A 21,955-nucleotide genomic window follows, 5' to 3' on the forward strand; every position below is an offset into this window, starting at 1 on the left:
GTTATGCAATACCCAGCGCATATATCTACTGTACCACACACCGCTCCCAGAGGGCGGGGGGGGGGAGTGCTGAGGGAGGAGGAAAGGGGGTTCAATTCAAGTCTGGGCCTGCCCCTATGACTCCCCTCCGGGAGGCCTCCATTGGCTGCACCCCGAGAGCGCCGAGCTCTGATTGGGGACGGGCCGCTGCCAGTCACAGCAAAGGCTGGCATGAGGACTGTGCGTTGTGAGGAGTGTACAGGACTGACCTACTAACACAGATCCCTCTCCAACGGCGGCGGCAGTAGCAGCAGCAGCAGCAGCCGCGCTCGCGCCCTGGCTGATACCGAAGCTGCTCCCCGCGCAGGACTGGTGCAAGGGGCTTCCGGGGCTTCACAGCCCCTCACACCGAGTTCTCCCGTCCCGCTCCCCAGAGCGATCGGGAGAAGAACAGAGGCAAAAGCTAGCGGTTTGCTGGGAGGCTACAGCTTATTCCATTCTACCAGTGGCGATTATGAAGGTAAGGTAACATTGTAATGGCTTGTAGTCTACACTGGATCCCTCGGTGTGGTGCTCCCCTCGCTTGTCTTACACACTTATCGGTGTGTGCGTGTGTAAATCTCTCTCGATAGCTCCACGTAGCTGGATAGAGACGCGTGTTGGCGATGTGTATGTGTGCGTGCGTGTGTGTATTATGTATATCTATATTAAAAACTTTTGCTAGCATGTCAGTACTGGGACTCGCCACCTTAAGGTGGCCGCTTTGATTGCAGCGCCCTCTGGACAGCACGTAGACTTGGAGCTGCTGCTGCTTGTTTGCTGGCTTTGGCTACATTGTTGTTGCATAATATGTCTTCTTGTTTGAGGAAAATTGATGTTTTCATGGAGAAAAGCGCCAGGGAGATTTGATCTGACGCTGATCCATCTCCCTCTGGGTGGGGAAAGGATATATCTGGAGGAGTGGGGAAATAGCTGATTAAAATACTGGTTTTGCCTGCGAAAAGAAGGTTAGTTAAAGGAATAATAACACGAGAAGGAATTTAGAAAATGTCTGTTTAAAAATTTACCTATTTTAGATTAAAAAAAACAACATACCTCAGACCCTTTTTACCCTCTGACTGTGTAACAAGCCCGAGGTAAGGTTTGTGGGTCTTGTTCTTTCGCACATTGCATAATCTGTTCACTGTGTACTGGCAAGCATTTGGATGTGATGTGTGTGTGTTTCGTGTGCAATACTTTTGGTAATTTTGGTGCAGATTTAGGGAATTAGATCATTAAATGCACTAATTTTTTGTGTATTTCACACCAAATAAGGAGTTTTTATGCCGATTGTCAGTGACTGTCGGCGAGTTTACATATTCACTTTGCGCTCAGGGATCTTGTTTTTATACATGGAAAAGAGTACATGTAGCATTTAGTTCTCTCAAATTATATTAGTTTGTATTTGTCTGTGCCTTTTCCCTCACTTTGCTCACTGTTTTTCAGACACTACAATACTGATAATTTAATAGTTCCTGGAAATGTTGCATTATGTAACCACAGAATTTGCTGGCAGTCAGGGTAGAAAGAGGGAGCTAATTACGCGATTTTATAATCTCGATACAAAGAAACTAGGACAATCCCAGGCTAAAAAAAATGCCACTGTAACAGATTTTTTAAAAGATGTGGCTTCATGTGCTATTTCGGTCTTTTCTCCAGAGCTGGACAAATAGACGTTCAAGGCCATTTGGCTGAGTTTTTAATCCCACGCTTTGATAAGGCTGTATTTTTAGGAAGGTATTTCTCCCAGACGCTAAGCATTTTGCTAGGAATTGGCTTTCATTTAAAAAAAATATTAAAGGGATTGATACAAATTTTAGATCATGCCAACAGCACCGAAGAAGCAAGATAGTCTGTCACCTCCCTTCGTGATCGTAATGAACCCGGGCGAAGTAAAACGCGGGGGACGGGGGGGGGGGGAGGCCAGGGGGAAGGGGTATCCCATTCACGTTAAATATTGGTGGTTTAGAATGTCACATGAGAAAAGCTGATGTAGGTCAGTATTACATTTTATATTAAACCAGTTTTTGATTATCCTCTGCCTATGATCACAATAAAGTGTACACAGGCAAAGCTTAGAATAATGACGACGATGCTTAATGAGAAAATAAGAATATTTCCTTTATATGTTGCAAACTATTAATGGCCCCGAACCTGAATTCCTTGTGGAGCCAGAACTGCCACTGGTTTCAACGGCTGAAGCCGGGGATGCAAAATCGGGGGCAGGGTCTTTAAATGTGCCCTTATAGAGAAGACTGGACTCCTTTCTTAGGTGAATTAAATAAGTAAGATAATTAAGGAGGTCAAGCTCTTTCCAGGAACCGAACCTGATTTTAGCCACGGCCCCCAGTTTACAGTGTGTATTATTGTTGTTGCACATTATTCCCTGCTGCCCATGTGGAGTCAATGTAGCTGGTGCATAGGTAGGAGGGTGGGTGGATGTGTAATTTTTTGTGGGGGGAGGGAGGGAAGGGTAGGCTTAAGGGCTGTGGGCTTAGTCCATTGGGCGGGAGTGCTGGTGCAGGTCTGAGGACCTCCTACTGCTTGGAGGAGAGCAGCAGCCCCTTCCCAAAGTAGCTGTCTTACCCGGGGAGGGGTTTGCATGGGGAGGGGCCGCAGAACTAGGCGTTGGTTATTGTGACTGGGGAGGCGGATGGCGCTGCTGCTGCTCCGCATTCCTTTGTTCTGGAGCTGGGGGCGGATGGGAGGCAGCCCTGAGCCCCGGGAAGGGCGGGAGGAGGCGAGTGCTTGGAGAGGGCAGCCTGGGCTGAGCACGAGTGTTAAGGAAAGCGGAGTAAATAAGGCAAGATAATAATACTCGGTTGTTTTGTACTGACAGGGAGCGAGCGAGAGAAGAACAGGCTCGGCAGTGGGAGGGATGCGTCTCCAGTCACGTAGTGTGTGTACTCGCTGTTCATTAACACGCAGCCGAAGGGGGGAGGGAAGGAGGGGAAAGGAAGCGTCTCTCCCTCTGTGTTGAGAATGGAAACATGTTAAGCAATTCAGCCCGCTCCCACGTTCTCTCCTGCACCAACCAGAGCGCCCTGCTTCAGCAGCCTTTGTGCCTAGGCTTGGCAGCCACGCGTACGATATTGGGCTTTCTAGGGCGGCTCGCATAGTTTAGTCGCCCGCTCATGTCTTTGAATTTTACACAGAGAGAGTATTTTACTTCTGTTGGACGTTAGAGACAAGCGCACTATAGAGCAGGACTGTGCCCTCCCCCTCGCCAGCCCCCCACACACTTGCACTCCTGAGCCTGGTAATAACAATTCGAACTTCACTTGTTCCAAACACTACACTATTGAGTAATTTACTCCTACAACACCTTGTGCTGCAGGTAAGATCCCCGTTTTACAGAAGTGGAAACTGAGACACAGCCGTGCACATTTTTATTATTTAAGTGGGTTTATGCCTTTTGCTGAATTTGACTCAAAACAATGTGACAATGTATCTATTTGGCGTTATTGACAAATATGTTCAAAAATATCCTGTTTCAGAGTAGCAGCTGTGTTAGTCTGCATCCGATGAAGTGAGCTGTAGCTCACGAAAGCTTATGCTCAGATAAATTTGTTAGTCTCTAAAGTGCCACAAGTACTCCTTTTTTTTAAAAAAAAAAATATCCTGTGATTACTCCTTATCCTTGCATCTTGAATGATCAAATTCAAGTATAAAGAAAAGGAGTACTTGTGGCACCTTAGAGACTAACAAATTTATTTGAGCTCCAATTATCTGTATATAAAATCTATTTTGAATTTACCTTACCACACTCAGTAATTCATGCAACACAAAGCCTACATTAATATAATGCTAAGGGCATTATTCTTATTGTCGTCAGTCAAAACACTGACTTCAATAGGAATTTTCACTGAATAAGGTCTGCAGGTTTGTCCCAAGACATGATTTAAACCAGCAAAATCAAGGAACACTGAGCAATGCTCCTTCACATTTTTGGCACTAGCAGAAACTACTATAAAAGTTGTTACATTATAGATATCTTTATTTGACTTTTAATGTTTTAACATTTTTCAGAATTATCTGCCTTCACTTTCCATTTTTAGTTATCTTCTATTTTTAGCTTGACTTATTCTCTAAAGAATTGTTAACTAGCTTTCAAAATATCCAGCTTCCTGGATTTGCCCTCAAAGCTTCACGTTTCTGTTTGAATGGATTTTCTAAGGAAATGATTTAAAAGGTGTCAAAAAGCTTACAGTCTTCCCACAAGCAATATGAACTTCTGCGACCTCCTCACAGCTTTTCTTAGCCTATGAAGAAACGGTATTTGCCAAACTTTTGCTGAAAATTGTGGAACACGCAGATATTGCTTTTGCTGATTATAGCATGATTATATAGTCAACAGAATATATCAGTCACTGTTCTACTTGTTCAAGCACTTGTCTTTTTTTATTTCAAGATATCTTTTGCTCATTTTAAGCTGACTTACTTTAGCAAATGGTTATGCAAACAACATTTATGCAGTTTGTTTTTCCAGACAGCAACCCTGTTGCCATATTTTTGTGAGCTGCAGTTATAACATCACTGTGATGCAATAACTTGAACAATAAAATTCTTTGTTTGAGTCTTACTACACACAGTTAAGTCATGTGTCTGAGTCATCAGCTTAATAGATGCTTCCAGGTGACCTTGCCATGATAATTACAGCCAGTTATGAGATATAAATGTGCTTAGGATATGTAATAAAAAAAGATGCAAATATATGCCCAAATCCTGTGGTCCCTTCCCAGGCAAAATATCAATTAATTTAAATGTTAAACTATTTTTCAGAGTTAAAAACCCATTTAGGTAAACATTTTCATTCAAATATTGGTAATTTTAACTGACAGTGGTGGGGTGAGCTTGACTGTCAAAAGTAAGGACTTGAAAAATGAAGACATATTGAATTTGATTCAAAATGTGATAGAAACAATGCCCTTGAGAACTCCTTCTTTGTTTCTCTATTTTTAAAAAAGTGTGCCTGAAATTTATTAGCATTAATATATTGTTTGATATCCTGTGTTTTTTCCTGCCTAACTTACACTTGAGTTGGTGCTTGTCCAAATTAGCATAACATAGGAATACTGAAAGACTTTGTAAATTGTGAGCATGGATATTACATAAGAGATTTTCTTTTTGATTGGAAAGAAATACCCTTTTTACAACTTTTTTTTAGTTTTCTCTGCTGTGGATGTCTGTAGGAAAATTATATAATTTGATTATGGAGTAAAAATACTGTTATAATAAAATGAAGTTCATATTTTTAGCATATATTGTTTATTATTAACACATGCTTAGAGTCTTCTATTTTGTGTTTGTTGATAATATGTTTTGTCAAGGAAGCCCACACTCATCAGAGCATAGACTCTTCATTGTTTTAACAAGTTTAGGAAGAAATGTTCACATCCCAGTGGTAGTAAATAGAAGATTAAATGGAATGTGCTTTTAAAGCTTTCACTCCTTGTCATTCTGTGCTGGAATATTTTCTGGTTTTTTGCATGTATCCTGTTTTAGTTACCATCTTGCAGGGTTATCATACAGCTTTGACTCAGTTTTCTGTTCTGTTGCTGAGTTTCATGATAAGGGTTTCTGACTGAATAACCAAACTCAACCTCTCATGGAGTTTGCATCACAAGCAGTTCAATGTAGGCCCCAGTCCTGCAACTGGCTCTGTAGGGATGGACTCACCCCTACATTTGCATGGAGTCCAAGCAAAGTCCACAGTGGTCCATGCATCTGGATCATCTTGCAGGATTGGGGCCTACATATATTGCTATTTCTGTTTCATTTGCAATGTGTGTTAGAAATTATTACACATATTGTCTATTACATCATGATGTTTCACTTTTTTGCACGTCATTTCTTATGGCAGAGAAAAAGGACCAAATCATCAGCTGATGTACATTGACATAGTACCACTGCCTTCAATAGAACAACACTAGTTTACACCAGCTGAGGATCTGGCTCATATTTTGGATTGGTGAGAATACAGTACAATTAATACATAAAAATGTTATTTGTTTTAGGTATAATTGAAACAACATTCCATAATCATTTTTGTATTTTTGTCTTATGGCCTTTAATTGAGGGGAAAACAAAACAAAAGAATTTTTTCAGTGTTTGAAATTAGCTAGGTTGTGATTTTGTTTTTGGAAACCTTTTAATATGAAAATAGTGATCTTGCATAATCTAAAATGTTTATTATGAAGCAGCAAGTGACATAGGAAAAATCTTCCTGTTATAGTCTTCATAATTTTACAAATTATTTTTAGCTCAATTTAGTATTTTTTATAAAAACCCATTAGAACCATAATAATGAAATATGTTTCTTTACCCGAGTATGTCTTTCTGTGCACCTTTACACTACCAGCTTATCCTTAAGATTGCTACTAAGTACTCTGAATTAATGACACTGATTTCTTCTAAAACAAAGCACTGAAGCATTTGTTTTGGAAAAATAAAAAAAAAATCAATAGAGAATTACACAGGCTTTCCAAACAAATAGGAAGAAAATATAGGTCAAATGTGGGCTACTAACCTTGACTGACCTTTTGAGCAACAGCTATTTTTAACACACATTCAGTTCTCTCCAGATGATTTTATTTGCATAATTTGTGTTATTAACCTTTGAGAATCAAACTATACTTTAATGAGTTAATCTGTAATTATTAAGATAAACAGTAACAGAAGTGTGTTTCCTAACGCTGAAGGCCTTTCATAAGACTTCAACCTGCTGGGTACAGCTTCAAGTTTGACAATATGGAAGTAATATAGTATTTCAATGGCCTTGATAAGCTTTACTGTATTTGTGCGACTGTGGAGAATCTAATACATTAACAATACACTTAATGTGAATGTAAGAGAATCAAGTAGATTCCTCTTTTTATTACCTTTAAAAAAGTAAAATACAGAAGTTTTATCCAAAATGTTTCATCTTGTGTGAAAACATCATAATGAGTATCACACTGATCTGTAATTTAATTATGGATTGATCCTTCAGTCTTTAAACGCTTAAGATGCTCATTGATTTGAGAGAGGTGTGTTATGTGCACAGGATTAAAAATAGTAGATAATATCAGAATTCTAATCCTAATTTTATCATGTTTCCTCTGTAACTTTGAGCAGCCACTCAGTCGTACCATGTAATCCTGTTCACCAGTGTGGTCCCAGAAAGACTAAACTTCATCTGATCTAAACTGCATGGGTTGGCTGACTCACAAACCTGCATGAGGGCTGGCATTCTGGATCCACTCAAGCCAGTGGCGATTATTTTGGATTGTTTTGAATGCCTTCAAAATGGGATTATTTTGAATGCCTTCAGTGGGGTTTGGCTCAGACCATAGCGGCCAGATCCTCAGCTGGGGTAAATTGTCATAGCTTCATTAACTTCAGTGTGTCATAACTGAATTAACTTCAAAAATGGAACTATGACAGTTTACACAAGGTGAAGATCTATTCCCAGGGCAGTAGAAATTCCTGGTACTACATTTGCCTATAATCTGCAAAGAGTAGTTGTAGACAGGCTCCAAATTGTGGAGGAGATTTGGTTCCTCAGACTCACCTGTTAATTTAGGTTACATCTACGCTACAAGCTAAGGCTGTGATTCCCCCTGCTTGAGGACATATACTCGGGCTAGCTCTCATGGAGTTAGCATGAGTATAAATAGCAGTGTAGCCTTGATGGCGTCAGTGGAGGCATGGCTGAGCTGAGTCAAGTACATATTCACCAGGTTCAGGCATATTCGTACTCAGCATGGCTCAGCTGTGCCACTGCTGCCATGACCTGTTCTACCACTGCTAAACTGCTATTTATATTTGTACTACCTCTATGAGAGCTGGCAGGAGTATGAGTACTTGAACAGGAGAATCACATCCCTAGCTCTTAGTCTAGATGTAGTATTTGGCTGCATGCTCACTTTCAAAATTGCACCCTCAGTTTCCCCAGCTGGAAAATGGGGATGATAATACATCTTCACTTATTAAGGTGTTGGGGTCATTTAGTCAGCAAATACTTGTAAAGTGCTTTGAAGATGGAAAATACTAAGTATATTCTTAATTTTTTAGAATTGTTGAGTGCAAAATGGTTGTTGGGTTGGGTGCCTAGGAATGCCAGTGTTTCTGGTTCATGAAGAGACTTTAAAATAGTTGCCCCATGACAGGATGCTAACGATAACATATTTAATGATAACTATGCAAAACATTGAAAACAACAATTGGAAATCTAAATATATATACTTAAATTTAGTTTGCTTGGTTGGTTGGTTTAGCAAATTGTTTATATTATACTTGACAGTGTTTATTTAAATAGGTGCTAAGAAGTCACAGTGACAGAATACATGGTTCTCACTTTAGAAATATTAGAAATGAATATTTTGCAGTAGTCTTGCTCTTGGGAGGACTCTAAGATTTGTAGACTTTTGATTTTAGAAAATTGCAGAGTGATTCAAAAAAAGTCTTGAAACTGTATTTCATTTGGTCCAGCGCAGTCATCACCAGAATGTTGAGGGAACAGAAATAATTACCAGGGCTGCCGGAGTCGGGGAAGAGGGGAGAGTTTCTCCCAGTCACCCCAAAATGATGGAGGGGCAACTGGGCCAAGTCTGAGTGAGAGGTGTTGGATCTGGGCGCAGGTTTGGGGCCACCATCAATAGTGTGGGGAGTGACTTGCTCACCCCAGCGGGGCCCACATCCCACCAGCACCGCCACTGGCATCATCACACTGGGCCCAAGGCCACCCACCAGGCCGAGAGCCCGGAGGTGGGAGTGGAATTAGGTATACCACTCCCACCAGTAGTAGGGCTGGAACTCAGGGAGAGGTGGGACTGGGAGCAGCCCCCTAGCCTCACACTGGGCAGAGCCCCTCCCCACTATCTCCACAGGGAGGGCAGTGATCCCACAGGCCTGGGGTCTCTCTGACACCCTATCCCCTCTTCTCTTCTTAAATTCTTTTGTTTCCATGATAATTTTCTTGGAAGGATGCGGGTGGGGAGGTTCAGTTTTAGGTTTTGCCTTAGGTCCCCAAAATCCTCTCGGTGGCCCTGATAACAACCAATGTTAAAACAACACTGTAGAAAGAGTTGCATAAAACATTTTTGAAGAATGTAATCATGGATATAATGCAAATTATTTTTGATAAATATAGAATCATTCTTTGCTAAGGAACGTAAATCTTGTTCAGTAAAACAATATGGGTCATATTTTGGCTTGGGAAACACATGTGTATGGGAACCACATGTGTGTATTTCAACACACAATTGACCTACATGATTACATTAGAAAGAACAAAGAGAGTCAAAATTATGGCCCAGTCCTGTAACTGTTGTGCTTATTTAAGTATATAATATGAATGTGAGTAAGAGCTGCATGATCAGGACTTTTATAATATCTTGAGAATATCTGAGTGCTTCAATATTTTAAAATCCATGGATAAATTAACATCTCATGGCTTCTGTGTACATCATTTCTTGTTTCATTAGTATGAATTTTAGAGAACAGTCATATTAGCTCTTGAATCTGAGGTCGGACTCTGCTCGGATTGAAGTCAATGGCAAAATTGCAGTGGAGCAGGATTGGGTCTGTAATTAAGTTAATAGGGTTGAATGCTATTACACTGTTGAATTGGCACTCAATGCCATTAACGTCAACCAACCCAATAAATAATTAAATAAATAAAAACCATCAGCAGTGATTAATGTACAGCAGTATTAAATGTTGGTTTTAGAATACTTTGAGGGAGTGATAAAGTAATTGCAAAATTAATCATAAGGGAAAATATTGGAATTTGAAATGTAGTCAGAGGAATCATTACAGTTCATTAGTTTATGTGTAAATACTCATGTTTTCAGTGGAATTATAAAATACAATTGAAGTGAAATGGCTGTTTTTATTGAAGGCATTTTGCCATTATCATCAGATGGAATTTAATTTGTTTACAGACTCTGTATTGGGCTGATCCGCAAGGAAAACCATTAACAGACAAAGGATTTTAGTTCTCCGTTTGTATAATGGCAGTTTTCAATAAGATGATACAAATGTTCAAGGAAGATACTGATAGAACTAATAATTTGCTGGTGCTTTAATGATTTACCAAAAGCATAATGTCAAAGCTTTTGACATAAGTGGCAATTATATAAGGTTGACATAAAAATCATTGGCCAAATTTAGACCTTATGAACTTCTCACATGGATACAGGCCGGGGACGCATATGAATGTTGCCTGCAAAGCACTGTTGTTTTGAACACATATTTAGATGAGCCATGGACTCGTGTACAGTCCCTCCCTCATTCAGGTTATTCATGCCAAGGGCACCAGTAATATGCACAAGATGGAGTGTGGCCAAAACAGGAGATATGTTTGTTGAAACAAGCAGACCATGCCTCCTTGGAATACCCCAATCTGCAGAAGTCCTGTGGCGCATGAACTCTGCAGTAAGCGAAATATTACAGCCCACCCTGGTTGTATTTTTTTGCTTAAGTGCAACCTGAGGCCTGAATATTGCCCTGTGAAAGTACATATGAATTTGGAATCATTGCATACTCAAAACTCCCAGTGACTGAGAAAAGATTGGTGGTAAAGAACTGAATTTTGAGTATTCGGTGTTTGGATGGGTTTGTAATAATTCTGATCCTGCCAATTATCTGTTATTATTTTTATTACTATTAATATTATTTTATTATTATTGTTCCTAATTATATGTATAATGGTAGTGCCCCAAAGCTTCATTCAGGATGGACTGGGGTCTCATGCTGAATGTTGTACAAAAACATATAAAGACACGATTCTTGCCTTGAAACACAATCTAATTGAAAGACAAAACACCACACTCCCACAATAAGAATGAAAGGGGAAGGAAGATGAGAATAATTGTGATAAGATCATGTTGCTACTTAAGCTGGCTTGTATATAGCTTGAAAGTTTCAAATAATGTAAATATTTTAAAAATACGTACAAATAACTAATTATCATCAAATCCCTATCACTGTTGAGTATTTTCAGTGACTAATAACTTTAAAAAGACCTTGAAGTTCCAGCTTGTACAGCACAGCACATTAATATATAGGATATAAGCTTGTATGTATATAAGTATCCCCTCTTCTAGGAGTATCAATGACTGGTATCTGATTTTGATTTCAGTTATCTACTACATTTTATATTTTACTCAAATCTCTGTGTCATTCGGGTCTGATCCAACTCCCACTGAAGGCCCACTGTATCCCACTGACCTCAATAAGAATTGGATCAGAGTCTAAAAGAATAAATACATAACTTCTGGTAAAGATATGTTTTCATTGATATTTGATAGAAGAGGTGTACTGTTTCACATTATGTACTTTAGAAAGTGGATACATTTCCTCATTGGAAAGCCAAAAATTATTTAATGACTTGAATAAATATGATTGCCAGTGTTCATAATATGCCAAGATAGTTACTGGTCAGAATTCTTTTGATCCAGTAATCCCAGTGCAACAGAATAATGTAAATGTAACCTGTGTGTTGTATTTTATATGACATAAGTCAAAGGATGAACATTCTGGAAATGATTTCAATTTCCAGTTGACCGGATTGATTATATTTTTTGTTACTGTAACACAACATTATGTGATGCATTTAAACATTTTACCTGTATTGCAAGCGTTCTGACTCATTTAAAGAAATGTACATTAAGATCCATATGTTCAACACTGAATTTTTAACAGTATTATACTGCATTCAGTTATACTAATGCTAAAATATTGCATTGTAATAAGCAGAATTGCTGTAATGGTACTTTAGGAAAACAAACTATAGAGAATTTTATATGAAGAGTGGGGATATGTGGTGGGGAGTTTCTTTCTATAAAGGCCTGATGCAAAGCATGTTTAACTTAATGGAGTGACTCCCATTGACTTCACCATGGGCTTTAGATCAGGCCTAATTGTGTAGTTATTTGTATATTAGTTATATTTCTGCTTTGCAAGCACAGTAATTTGGGGCGGTGCTGTTGCTGTAAATAGTTAATGTTGTCTATGGAGTGGTTAGCTCTTGACTTCATTTTCCATTAAGGTTTCATTACCAAAGACAAATAGTTATAAGCCAGTAATTAACCATGGATTTTAGGAAAGTCTGCTTAGCTGTTCTATTAAACGTGTTAATTGTTCATGACAGAGGAGTTGGCATGGTTTGATGAAACAGAACCCAACTTGAAACCCAAGTCTTTATGATCCCTGATTAATTGTTATTACATCACTCACTCCACTTTGCCTTCTGAAAAAGACAAGAGAAACTGGCAGAATACAATTCATTTATTTTTTTGTAACTTTCCCAGCTGATAAAGTTAAAATTAGTTTCATTAGTCAGTGTAAACACATGCCCAATAAATAGTGATATTAAGCTAAAGTCACTGTTATATTTATTTTTTTAAATATGCAGGCAGCATAAAGATAGTCTGTAAAAGCAGTTGTCTTGCTAAATTTATTTTATCGGGAACATGACTAACCATGGAAAATTTGGTATGGAGGGAAACTATGTCTAGGATCAAAAAGAAATTTTGTTATGAGAACAAAGTATTTTTGTACTGATATGAATTAAATAATACAAAATGCCAGCTTAAATGCTAAGTCAAATTTTAATGACAAAATGTCTTGAGTTAAAGGTTAAGCTAGTTTTCTTTAGTTGATGATCCCATTTCAGATTTAAACTTCTATTCTAATTTGTGCAGTGTTTTGCTGCAGCTGTGTATCCTTAAATATTGCTAAATTGTACTGTGGTATAGTAAAAAACATTTTTCAAATGAGAATTATGTTAGTAAATGTTGTTATCTTAATGTAATTTCACTAATTACTCAATAGTTTTTTCTTTTAGATACGAGAGATCAACCTTATGTAATATTTTTTTTCTTTGTTGTTGATTTTTGAAAAAAAGTGGCGTGTCAGAATTATATAACTTGTGCTTAAACTAAATTATATTGATATGACCAGGCAAAAAGGGTTCTTAAATGTCATGTGATCTCTATACTAAATGTAAAAATAATATATGTTTTAAAAGTTAATTATTTTTATGTGCTGTGTAGCTGGAATGTGTTCTCTGTCATTATTTTAAGGCAAAGAAAAAAACATTCTAACCTCTTTAAATCAGCGTGGGTTATTTTTAATCTGTAATGGACCCAAATATATAACATTTCTGAATCACACACCACAGCTGCTTTTGGAAGAGAGATCTTTATATGGAGGGATAAGATATTTTCCAGTGCTGCTAATCAACATGTCTAGTCATCTGTTAGTGTAGAGGCTTAAGTTGGTCAACGATGTAATGGGAAGTTCTGTGACAACATTATTGTTGAATCAAAACCAAATGTTATTTTTACTGCTTTTCTTTGGATCAGACTTTACTTGTTTTGAAAACAGGAACCATTATTTTAAAGTTTTTTAATTGCATGGGGGAGGGAGAAAAGCTGCTAGCTGGTTACATAAAGTGAACTGGATCATTGTTGAGTTTCTTTTGTAGTCTAGTAGGTTTAATGAATCAATCATTATTGTAAATTATGTATTTTGAAAGTAGCATTTTAAAGCAGAAAATCAGCAATAATCAACTAATAATTGGTGCTTTTTATTTGTTACAGGTTACTTAGCAAGTTCCCATTACATCTCTCAAGAAGTAAATTGGATCTGAATATTCTTCTGTTTAATAATATGAAACAAAAGGAATAATGCATATGGATTTAGAATTACTGTATTTATTAGGTAGTTATGGTTTGAGAAGCACTGGGAAAACAGCTCACTCTGTTACTCATCATAGATCTACTAAAAATTGCTTCTGATGCAGCTGAGAAAAATGCAGACCATTAAAAAGGAACAGGCACCTGTTGACGCAAGTAGCAATACGGACAAAATCATGGTGCTTAATTCTACTTTAACAGAAGTGTCTGAAGACTTGGCTACAAATGAAGACATACTACTTAATGAAGGAAATAGTGGAAAAAACAAATCTTCAGCATGTCGGAGAAAGCGGGAATTCATTCCAGATGAAAAGAAAGATGCTATGTATTGGGAAAAAAGACGAAAAAATAATGAAGCTGCCAAAAGATCTCGTGAAAAACGACGACTGAATGACCTTGTCTTAGAGAACAAACTAATTGCATTAGGAGAGGAGAATGCCACGTTAAAGGCTGAGCTGCTTTCACTGAAGCTAAAGTTTGGTTTAATTAGCTCTGCAGCATATGCCCAAGAGATACAGAAGCTCAGTAATTCAACAGCTGTGTATTTCCAGGACTATCAAACTTCCAAATCAAATATTAACTCATTTGTGGATGAACATGAACCATCTATGGTAGGTAGTAGTTGTATTTCTGTCATCAAACACTCTCCACAAAGCTCTTTGTCTGATGTGTCTGAAGTATCCTCAGTAGAGCATACTCAAGCAAGTCCTATACAGAATAATTGCAGAAGTTCTGAAAATAAGTTTCAAGTTATAAAGCAGGAGCCAATGGAATTGGAGAACTATGCAAGAGAGTCAAGAGATGATAGAGGCTCCTATACAGCATCCATGTTTCCAAACTACATAGTAAATACCTTTAATGGGTACTCACATTCCCCTCCTCTGCTGCAAGTTAATAGGTCCTCCAGTAATTCTCCAAGAACTTCAGAAGCTGATGATGTGATCATAGGAAAGTCATCTGATGGAGAAGATGAGCAGCAGGTCCCTAAAGGTCCAATTCATTCCCCAGTTGAACTTAAAAATGTTCACGCAACAGTTAAAGTTCCAGAGGTGAACTCTTCTGCACTGCCTCACAAGCTTCGAATTAAGGCCAAAGCCATGCAAATCAAAGTGGAAGCAATGGATAGTGACTATGATGCCACACAGAAACTATCATCACCAGTTGAGATGACATCTAAAAGACATTTTGAGCTTGAAAAGCACAATGCACAAAATTTGGTACATTCTTCTCACACTCCTTTCTCTGTTCAAGTGACTAATATTCAAGACTGGTCTCTCAAACCAGAACACTGGCACCCAAAGGAACTCAATGTAAAAATTCAGAGTGGTTGCAAAACTGGAGTTGTTGAAATTAAAGACAATGTCTACAAAGTATCTGAGTCAGAGAACTTGTATTTGAAGCAGGGCATAGCAAACTTATCTGCAGAGGTTGCTTCACTTAAAAGACTTATAACTACACAACAAATCTCTGCTTCAGACTCTGGTTAAGTTACTACTGAATAAAGGCTTATTGTTTTAAAGGATGTCATTTGCAGTAGATCAATATGTTTTGTATTATGCTGAATTTTCACTGGACTTGTGATGTCATTTCACTGTAATGTTCACATAATGTCTGATTGATGGTGTCTTTTTGTGCACAAATTATTATGAAGACTAGGTTGTGTTATGATCACTATGCCTTGTGTATAGTCAAGTAGCCTGTATGGGGGCTGTATATAGTGAACCTTTTTTTCCCCTTGTTGTTGTTGTTGTTCTATTATAAAGTGTGCAAGTTACCAGTTACAATAAAATATTGGTGACAAACACAGAACATCTACTCCAGGTCAATTGATTTCTATAAGTATGTAGATATTTTGTTAATTATCAAATAAGAAGTCTTCCAAAATGTATTTCAGTTCACTCGTATCCTTGAGGTTTACAGCCTAAATAAACCAAATTGAAATTTATGACATACATGCTTGGAAAAAATCCTCGGTCACATTTTTTTCTTACAGCCCTTTTATAGGAGAATAGAAACTGGATTGATTTTTCACAACTGGTGATTTTTCACATTTCTTTGCATTCACAAAGCCTGTTAATTGCTGAACTGCAACCATAGCATTCAGAGTTGCTAACGGAAGTACACCATTCTCTTAAATCACCCACTCTTATTTCATGTCCTAATAATGCAATAGACACTATAGTTGGGATTTGTGTACATTTGGCAAGTAATAGAGGGAACACACCTTAACTTTTCTAAAAATGAGTCCAGGATTACCAAATATAACTAAGGGAACTGCAAGTGAATGAACAGGATTGGAAACACTAGAAGATGATTGCTATGAGCTGTTTGCTTGAAAAACATCTTCTGTAAGAAACCACAGAATTCTTTAAAATATTTTAGATATTATTTATCTCCTCGTGTAACAAAATGTGTTCAGTGGGATGATTTAAAATGATGATTATTGACATCTGTGTAAGCTGACCTACATCTTTAGCTGTTCATCTGTTTGGTTATTTTAGCTCTTGTTACTTATGGTTGTCTGTTGTAATGGATAAATTCTGCCCTCCTTTCTAGATGGTTATATTTTTGCACTGGTTTGTATGTCTCTATTTTGTGCAACTACTGTCTGATAGCAATGGTTGTTGGGGAGTCTTACCGGAAATCAACAGTAGTACCTGGCTTAAAAACAGGATCTTGTGTTATATGTACTCTCCCATGCATCTTAGCTTTTTGCTTTCTTTAAAAGAAATATGTTGTTTGCTAAAATCACTATGAATACATGCATTATACCAGCCTAGTCTATAGGCATTATCTCATCAGCTCTGACGGTGATGACAGAAAGATTTTTTTTTCATGTGAGTAATGTTGTGCATCTCACATAAAATTACATTATAAGGGGCAGGAAGGAGGTTGCACATACAGGACCAGGTTCTCAACCACAGTTCTGTCCCTTTTGCACCAGAATCTGGCCAAAACTGGCCAGCTGAGAACTCTTAACTGATATAAAGCATAGCTGACTTCTACACCAACTTCCCTTCCCCAACACAGGAGCATGTCAGGGGAGGGAGGGGGTTAACTTGGACAGGAGAAGGGAGGAGTGGAACTCCACTCCCATACAGAAATTTGCAGCTGGCATATGGTCCCTTATATCACAGCTGGGAATATTTGAGAATCAGGGAGTCTTAACCATGTCCCTGACGGCTCTAATCCCACATCCCCTTTCCTGCGCTGAGTGTTTCTTGGCACAGGAGAAAATCTGACCCACATTAAGAGTTGCAATAGCTGGTCCATTAATCCCCATATTGGGGATCTGAGGCTTTGTTTGTACATAAACACACTTCAACTAAAGCTGTGCAAATCCTTGTATGGATACCCTTTTTTCAATTTGAGTGGCTTATTTTGGTTTGGCTTAAGTTCCAAATCAACTTAAACTAAACTGAATAATCTTGGTTTAAATAGAAATGAGAGTGTCCCATGCAATCTTTTGCACCAGTTTAACTATATCAACTTAAAATCACGCCATTAGTTGAAACAGTGCAATCCTGTGAGTAGACAAGCCCTGAGTTTGGTTTTGAGCTTGGTTTTACACTCATGACAGAGTAAGAAGGGTGGGGAGGGAGGAGTGCTCTCTAGTGACCTCTGTGATCAACTCAAAGAGTGATATTAATGTATGCTGAAGATGGATCCCTGCTCAGATAAAGGGAAAGAAGGTCACTGTGAGGACAGGTTTTGTTAAGGAATAAATGGATTGTTCAAATGTGCATATAGTACTTTTCAAAAGCTGACTCATTTAAAAAAACAAGAACTAATATAGCTGTCCATGGCCAACTTTTATTTGTAGGCAAATAGCTCAGCCAGGTAATATTAGGAATTTGTGTAGCAATACATGGCAATTAGTTTTGTATCCTAAGGTCCTGAGAACAATGGAATTTAAGCTGTTAAGCTTTTGAGTCACAACTGAACATGACCACTGAAAAAATAGGATTTATTGATGTACAGTGGCATTTGAAACTCATAAGTGGAAATATACACAGTTGCCGTAATAATGAGTAAAACAGGTCATAAACATAAAACACAGGATAAATATACAGACCTACTGAAACCTCTTATTGAGGGGTGTGGTCATGTGAAGATTTACACTGTTATTCTATCAGGATATACTGCATGACATAAAAAGAACAGATAAGGGTTTTTGTATGGCCAAAATCTTAAAATAAAATAATAAAAAAGGATAATTGAGCATTTATGTGGGGGAGGGGAGGAGAGGATGCTAAGTTCGGAAACAGAACACAGCATGTGTGCTCTTGTATACTATCAAATCCAGTGGAAAATATTTGCATCCTAGAAGCTGATGCAAATCCTTATTTTGGTTGAATTGACATAAACTGATATAGAGTAACTGAAAATACCATAGAAAATTATTTGTATGCTTTAAAATAAGAAATTTAAGAAAATTCACATTTGAAAACTAGAAACATAATAGTATTATCAACAGAAGAATCCTTATTTTACATTGGAAATGCCACACCAAAGGAGACAATCTAGTCCAGACTCTGATAGTTGTCGGTACCAGATGCTTGTGGAGCATAATTGTGGAATACCTGCAGAGGGTAAGTTTCTTCTTAAACCCATCAGTTAATGGTTGACTGATGCCCTGAAACATCTCTATCTCTCTCCTTCTAAAGTAACTGTAGCTGTATTCATTACCCATATACTTATCTAATCCTTTTCTGAATCCTCATAAACTTTTGTCCTCAATGAGAGTTAGGAGTTCCATCAGTTCATTATATATTGTGTAAACATGTAGTTTCTTTCATTAGTTCTAAACTTGTTGCCTTTCAGTGTAATTGAACATTCCCTTGTTCTTGAATTAATGGGGAATGCCTGATGTATCTTCTCTATACCATTTTTTTTTTTTTTTTTTTTTGGTATCTGTCATGTCCCCTCTTACTTGTCTTCTGTGAAAATAAGTGAGTCCACAGGTGGTGGTCTTAAAAGCACAGCAAGCATCTTCCATTGAACTTATCCTGAATATAAACTTACAATTGTACCTTAGCCTTAGAAGGTATTTTTCCTAGTGACCATTGCTGAAAGTGCACTAAAATTCAAAATGCTACAAATCATTTCTAATTGCTGATAAGTGAATATGCATTTGAAAACAGGAAACACCCAATGAACTGAGTAGAACATCTACAGAAAACCCTGTTAAAGTATGGCTTTTATTAACACCATATTGTTTTAAAAATATGTTTACAGTTTATTGCACAACATAAACTTGGTAACCACATGAATACAACCAAACAACTTTCAGGATGAATTGCAAAAGAGTAAATAACACGTGTTCAGTACAGAATGCCAAGTCCAAAGATAAAAATACTAGGCGAAACTCTGGGTTCCTTACTCAGTGCCAGATTCTGCTATCCTTACTCAGTAGGACCACTCATGCGTGGAATAAGCAATTTTATCTTTCTGAGTAACAATAGCAGAATCTGGTCCTCATCGTTGACTCATTCCTTACTCAGGCAAACTCCCATAGATCCTCAGAAACTCTAGAGCTTAGTCTCCTCTGACACCAAATTTATAACAGAGTAACTAAATTGACTTCACTAGAACTACACATCATTTACAACCATGTATGTGAGAGGAGAAGCAGGCTTGCTATTATTATTTCTTCACTGGAAGCTGTAAGAGTACTGAGTAAAACATGAGCTATATAGCTCAGAGTACAAGGTCGAGTGAAGCCACCCTTTCTCCATGCCAAGGAAAGAGATATTTTGTCTTTGAGCTCCAAGGTTTGGAAGGGACGTGCTTTTGCTACTACATCCTTTATGATTCAGCCAGCTGCCACCCGCATGCCAGTCTCACTCCACAGACTAGTATGAAAGGATGGTACTGCCTTCTCTCCACCACTCCCCTTTGGGCACTATGCACCCCCAGGAGAATACAGATGGAGAAATCTGTGTGATGCTCTGCACACAGGGTCTGCAATTCTGCCAGGATTTTATATAGGTCGTGCAAAGAGATGTAAAGGCCTCTTGCACCCTTCCCTTCCCTCACTGCACTCCACTAAAGGAACAGGCAGACTCCGGCCCTGGTTAAGGGACTAAAGATAAATGGGGGGAATCCTTAAGCAACCTCAATGTTAATGAGGACATCAACTGGCCATCTAGCAGACACACACGGTATGTCCACAGTGTTCACCAGTGTCTGGCTTGTGCGCATATGGGGCACATGCTATCCAAGCCTGCCTCCAAAGGTCTACACTGGAGAGTCGAACATGCCCACGCCTGTGTATCCTTGTACACACCTGTCCTGCAGTTACATATGATTGACACTAGTTGACATATGTTTCTGGGGGTTTGTCCCAGGGTTCTTTAGCACTTCATGAGCTTGAGCTGCTCAAGGAATTGGTTCATAGTGTGTTGTGGGAGATCTTATCTGTCCTTCCTGGACTCTTCTGCTGGGTTTTATCCCATGATCAGACTTAGCTGAGGCATGGCTGGCTCTGCATTCTCCTTGCTTCCCTTCATTCCAGACAGGGGACATGGATCTGTCAGTGTTTGTTTATGTAGTAAAGGGTAGACCTTTTGTGAGAGTCTGGATGACATTTCAGCAGTTGTTTCTGAACTGCAGAAGGTGGCACTGGGACTCAGAGGGGGTTTCATACATGGAAGCCTGGAAAGACATGAGGTTTGCAGCAATTGCTGAGGCTTCCCCATAGATAGCCCGTAAAAGGACAACTAACACAGCATGGTGGAATCATATCAACATGCAGACCTGGGATGACTAGCAGTGGCTCCAGAACTTCCTCATGAGGAAGTGCCTTTATGGAGCTATGTGAGGAGTTTGCCTGATCATCCAGTGCCAGGACACTGATGACAAATGAGGGAGTCCATACCTGTCCGAAACTGGGTTGCAAGTGCCTCTGGAAGCTGACTACCCCAGATGGCTTTCCAGTTTTATGTTGGCAAATCAACTGTTGGTACTGTGGTAGTGGAGGTTTGTGAGGTGCTCACTACAGTGGCTTACACATATGACACCTTCTAGCCCATGTGGCTGTGTGGGTTGATTCTGGCTTTCCATCTTTGCAGCCTGTTCCTGGGACACCAGCCCCTGCTCCGGCATGGTCTTCTACAGTGCTGTTGCTGTCCCTTCTCCATCTGGTCTGAATATGTGACTGTGTTCAGAACTATGTCATGGAAAACAGCAGGCTGTAGTCTTGGGGCAGTGGTAAGCGCTTGGTCAAACTCCTTGTAGAAGGGGCATGTAGATGAGAAGTTGCCAAACCTGCTGTTGCCATCCTTAGCCTTGAGGTTGAAGGTCTTTAGGTGCTTGATGCACTCCCTGAACTGCACACCAATATGGTTGATGCCCACCTTTTCAAGATCGTCTCATATAAGTGGATATTTCGGGTGCTTTTCCCAAAATCATTATCTCTGCTGTACTCACACAAGAGATAAGCCAGCACCCTGGAGTGCTCCTCCAGCCAGTTGGCAGCACACTGAATGGTGAGCACCTTGTTGTTTGGGAGAGCTGGGCTGAGCTCCACAGAAACTGAAGCAGGCCACCTGGAAATGAAAGGTTAAATGACACGTATGTGTATGTAAACTAGCAGGTAATTTCTGATGTACAGAGGGTGAGAGGGAAGTAAGTTGGTAGAAAGGCTGGAACACACAGCAGGAGGTAGCCACACAGAAGGTGAAATCTGAACCTATGTGAATGCAGAAACTGAGGTGGTTGCACTCTTTGACTAGCTCAGGGGTCCGCTGGGATGTCACTGCCCCCTGGATCCAAACGCCCTTGCCTGAGGCCTCCACCTACATGGCCAGCAGCAGGCTCAGGAGGTACAGGAAGAGCCACCACCCCAGGGTAATGGGGAGCCAGGGTGCCATGAGAGGACGGACTGCAGAGAGATGGGGAGGTTGCCAGGAGTAATCGGGACTCTGGTGCTGTTGCTTTACTGCGGGATTGGTCCCCTGACCACAGCAGGTGCTACTGCATGGCTTGGTGCTTCCCTGGTGGATCCCAGGCTCCAATGCCTGGCTCTGGAGAAACATCTTCATCCCGGAAGGAAGGAAGAAGCACTCTCCGGCAGCCTAGCCACCTTCTCAACAGAGATCAGCTCAGTCCTGCTGCATCTAGTCCTGCCCACACCTCTGCAGATGTGCTGGGGAGAGAGTCAGGAAAGAGGGTCAGAGGTCAGGCAAGCCAGGGGGTTGAGGACCAGGAGAAGTGGGGGTTGGAAAATGAGGGAGCTTGGGGGTCAGAGA

At 39.4% G+C, this 21,955-nt stretch overlaps 1 protein-coding gene across 1 annotated transcript; it reads left to right on the top strand.

Moving 5' to 3' along the window:
* Nucleotides 1-97: 97 nt before the first annotated feature.
* NFIL3 (nuclear factor, interleukin 3 regulated) lies at nucleotides 98-15,512 on the top strand. The gene is made up of 2 exons (XM_084629069.1): nucleotides 98-499; nucleotides 13,608-15,512. The coding sequence occupies exon 2, from the start codon at nucleotides 13,805-13,807 to the stop codon at nucleotides 15,188-15,190; it is 1,386 nt and encodes a 461-aa protein (XP_084485195.1). The 5' UTR covers nucleotides 98-499; nucleotides 13,608-13,804; the 3' UTR covers nucleotides 15,191-15,512.
* The last annotated feature ends 6,443 nt before the right edge of the window (nucleotides 15,513-21,955 follow it).

The sequence above is a fragment of the Lepidochelys olivacea genome (assembly GCF_965140295.1).
Source record: "Lepidochelys olivacea isolate rLepOli2 genome assembly, chromosome: 5".
Classification (NCBI taxonomy): domain Eukaryota; kingdom Metazoa; phylum Chordata; order Testudines; family Cheloniidae; genus Lepidochelys; species Lepidochelys olivacea.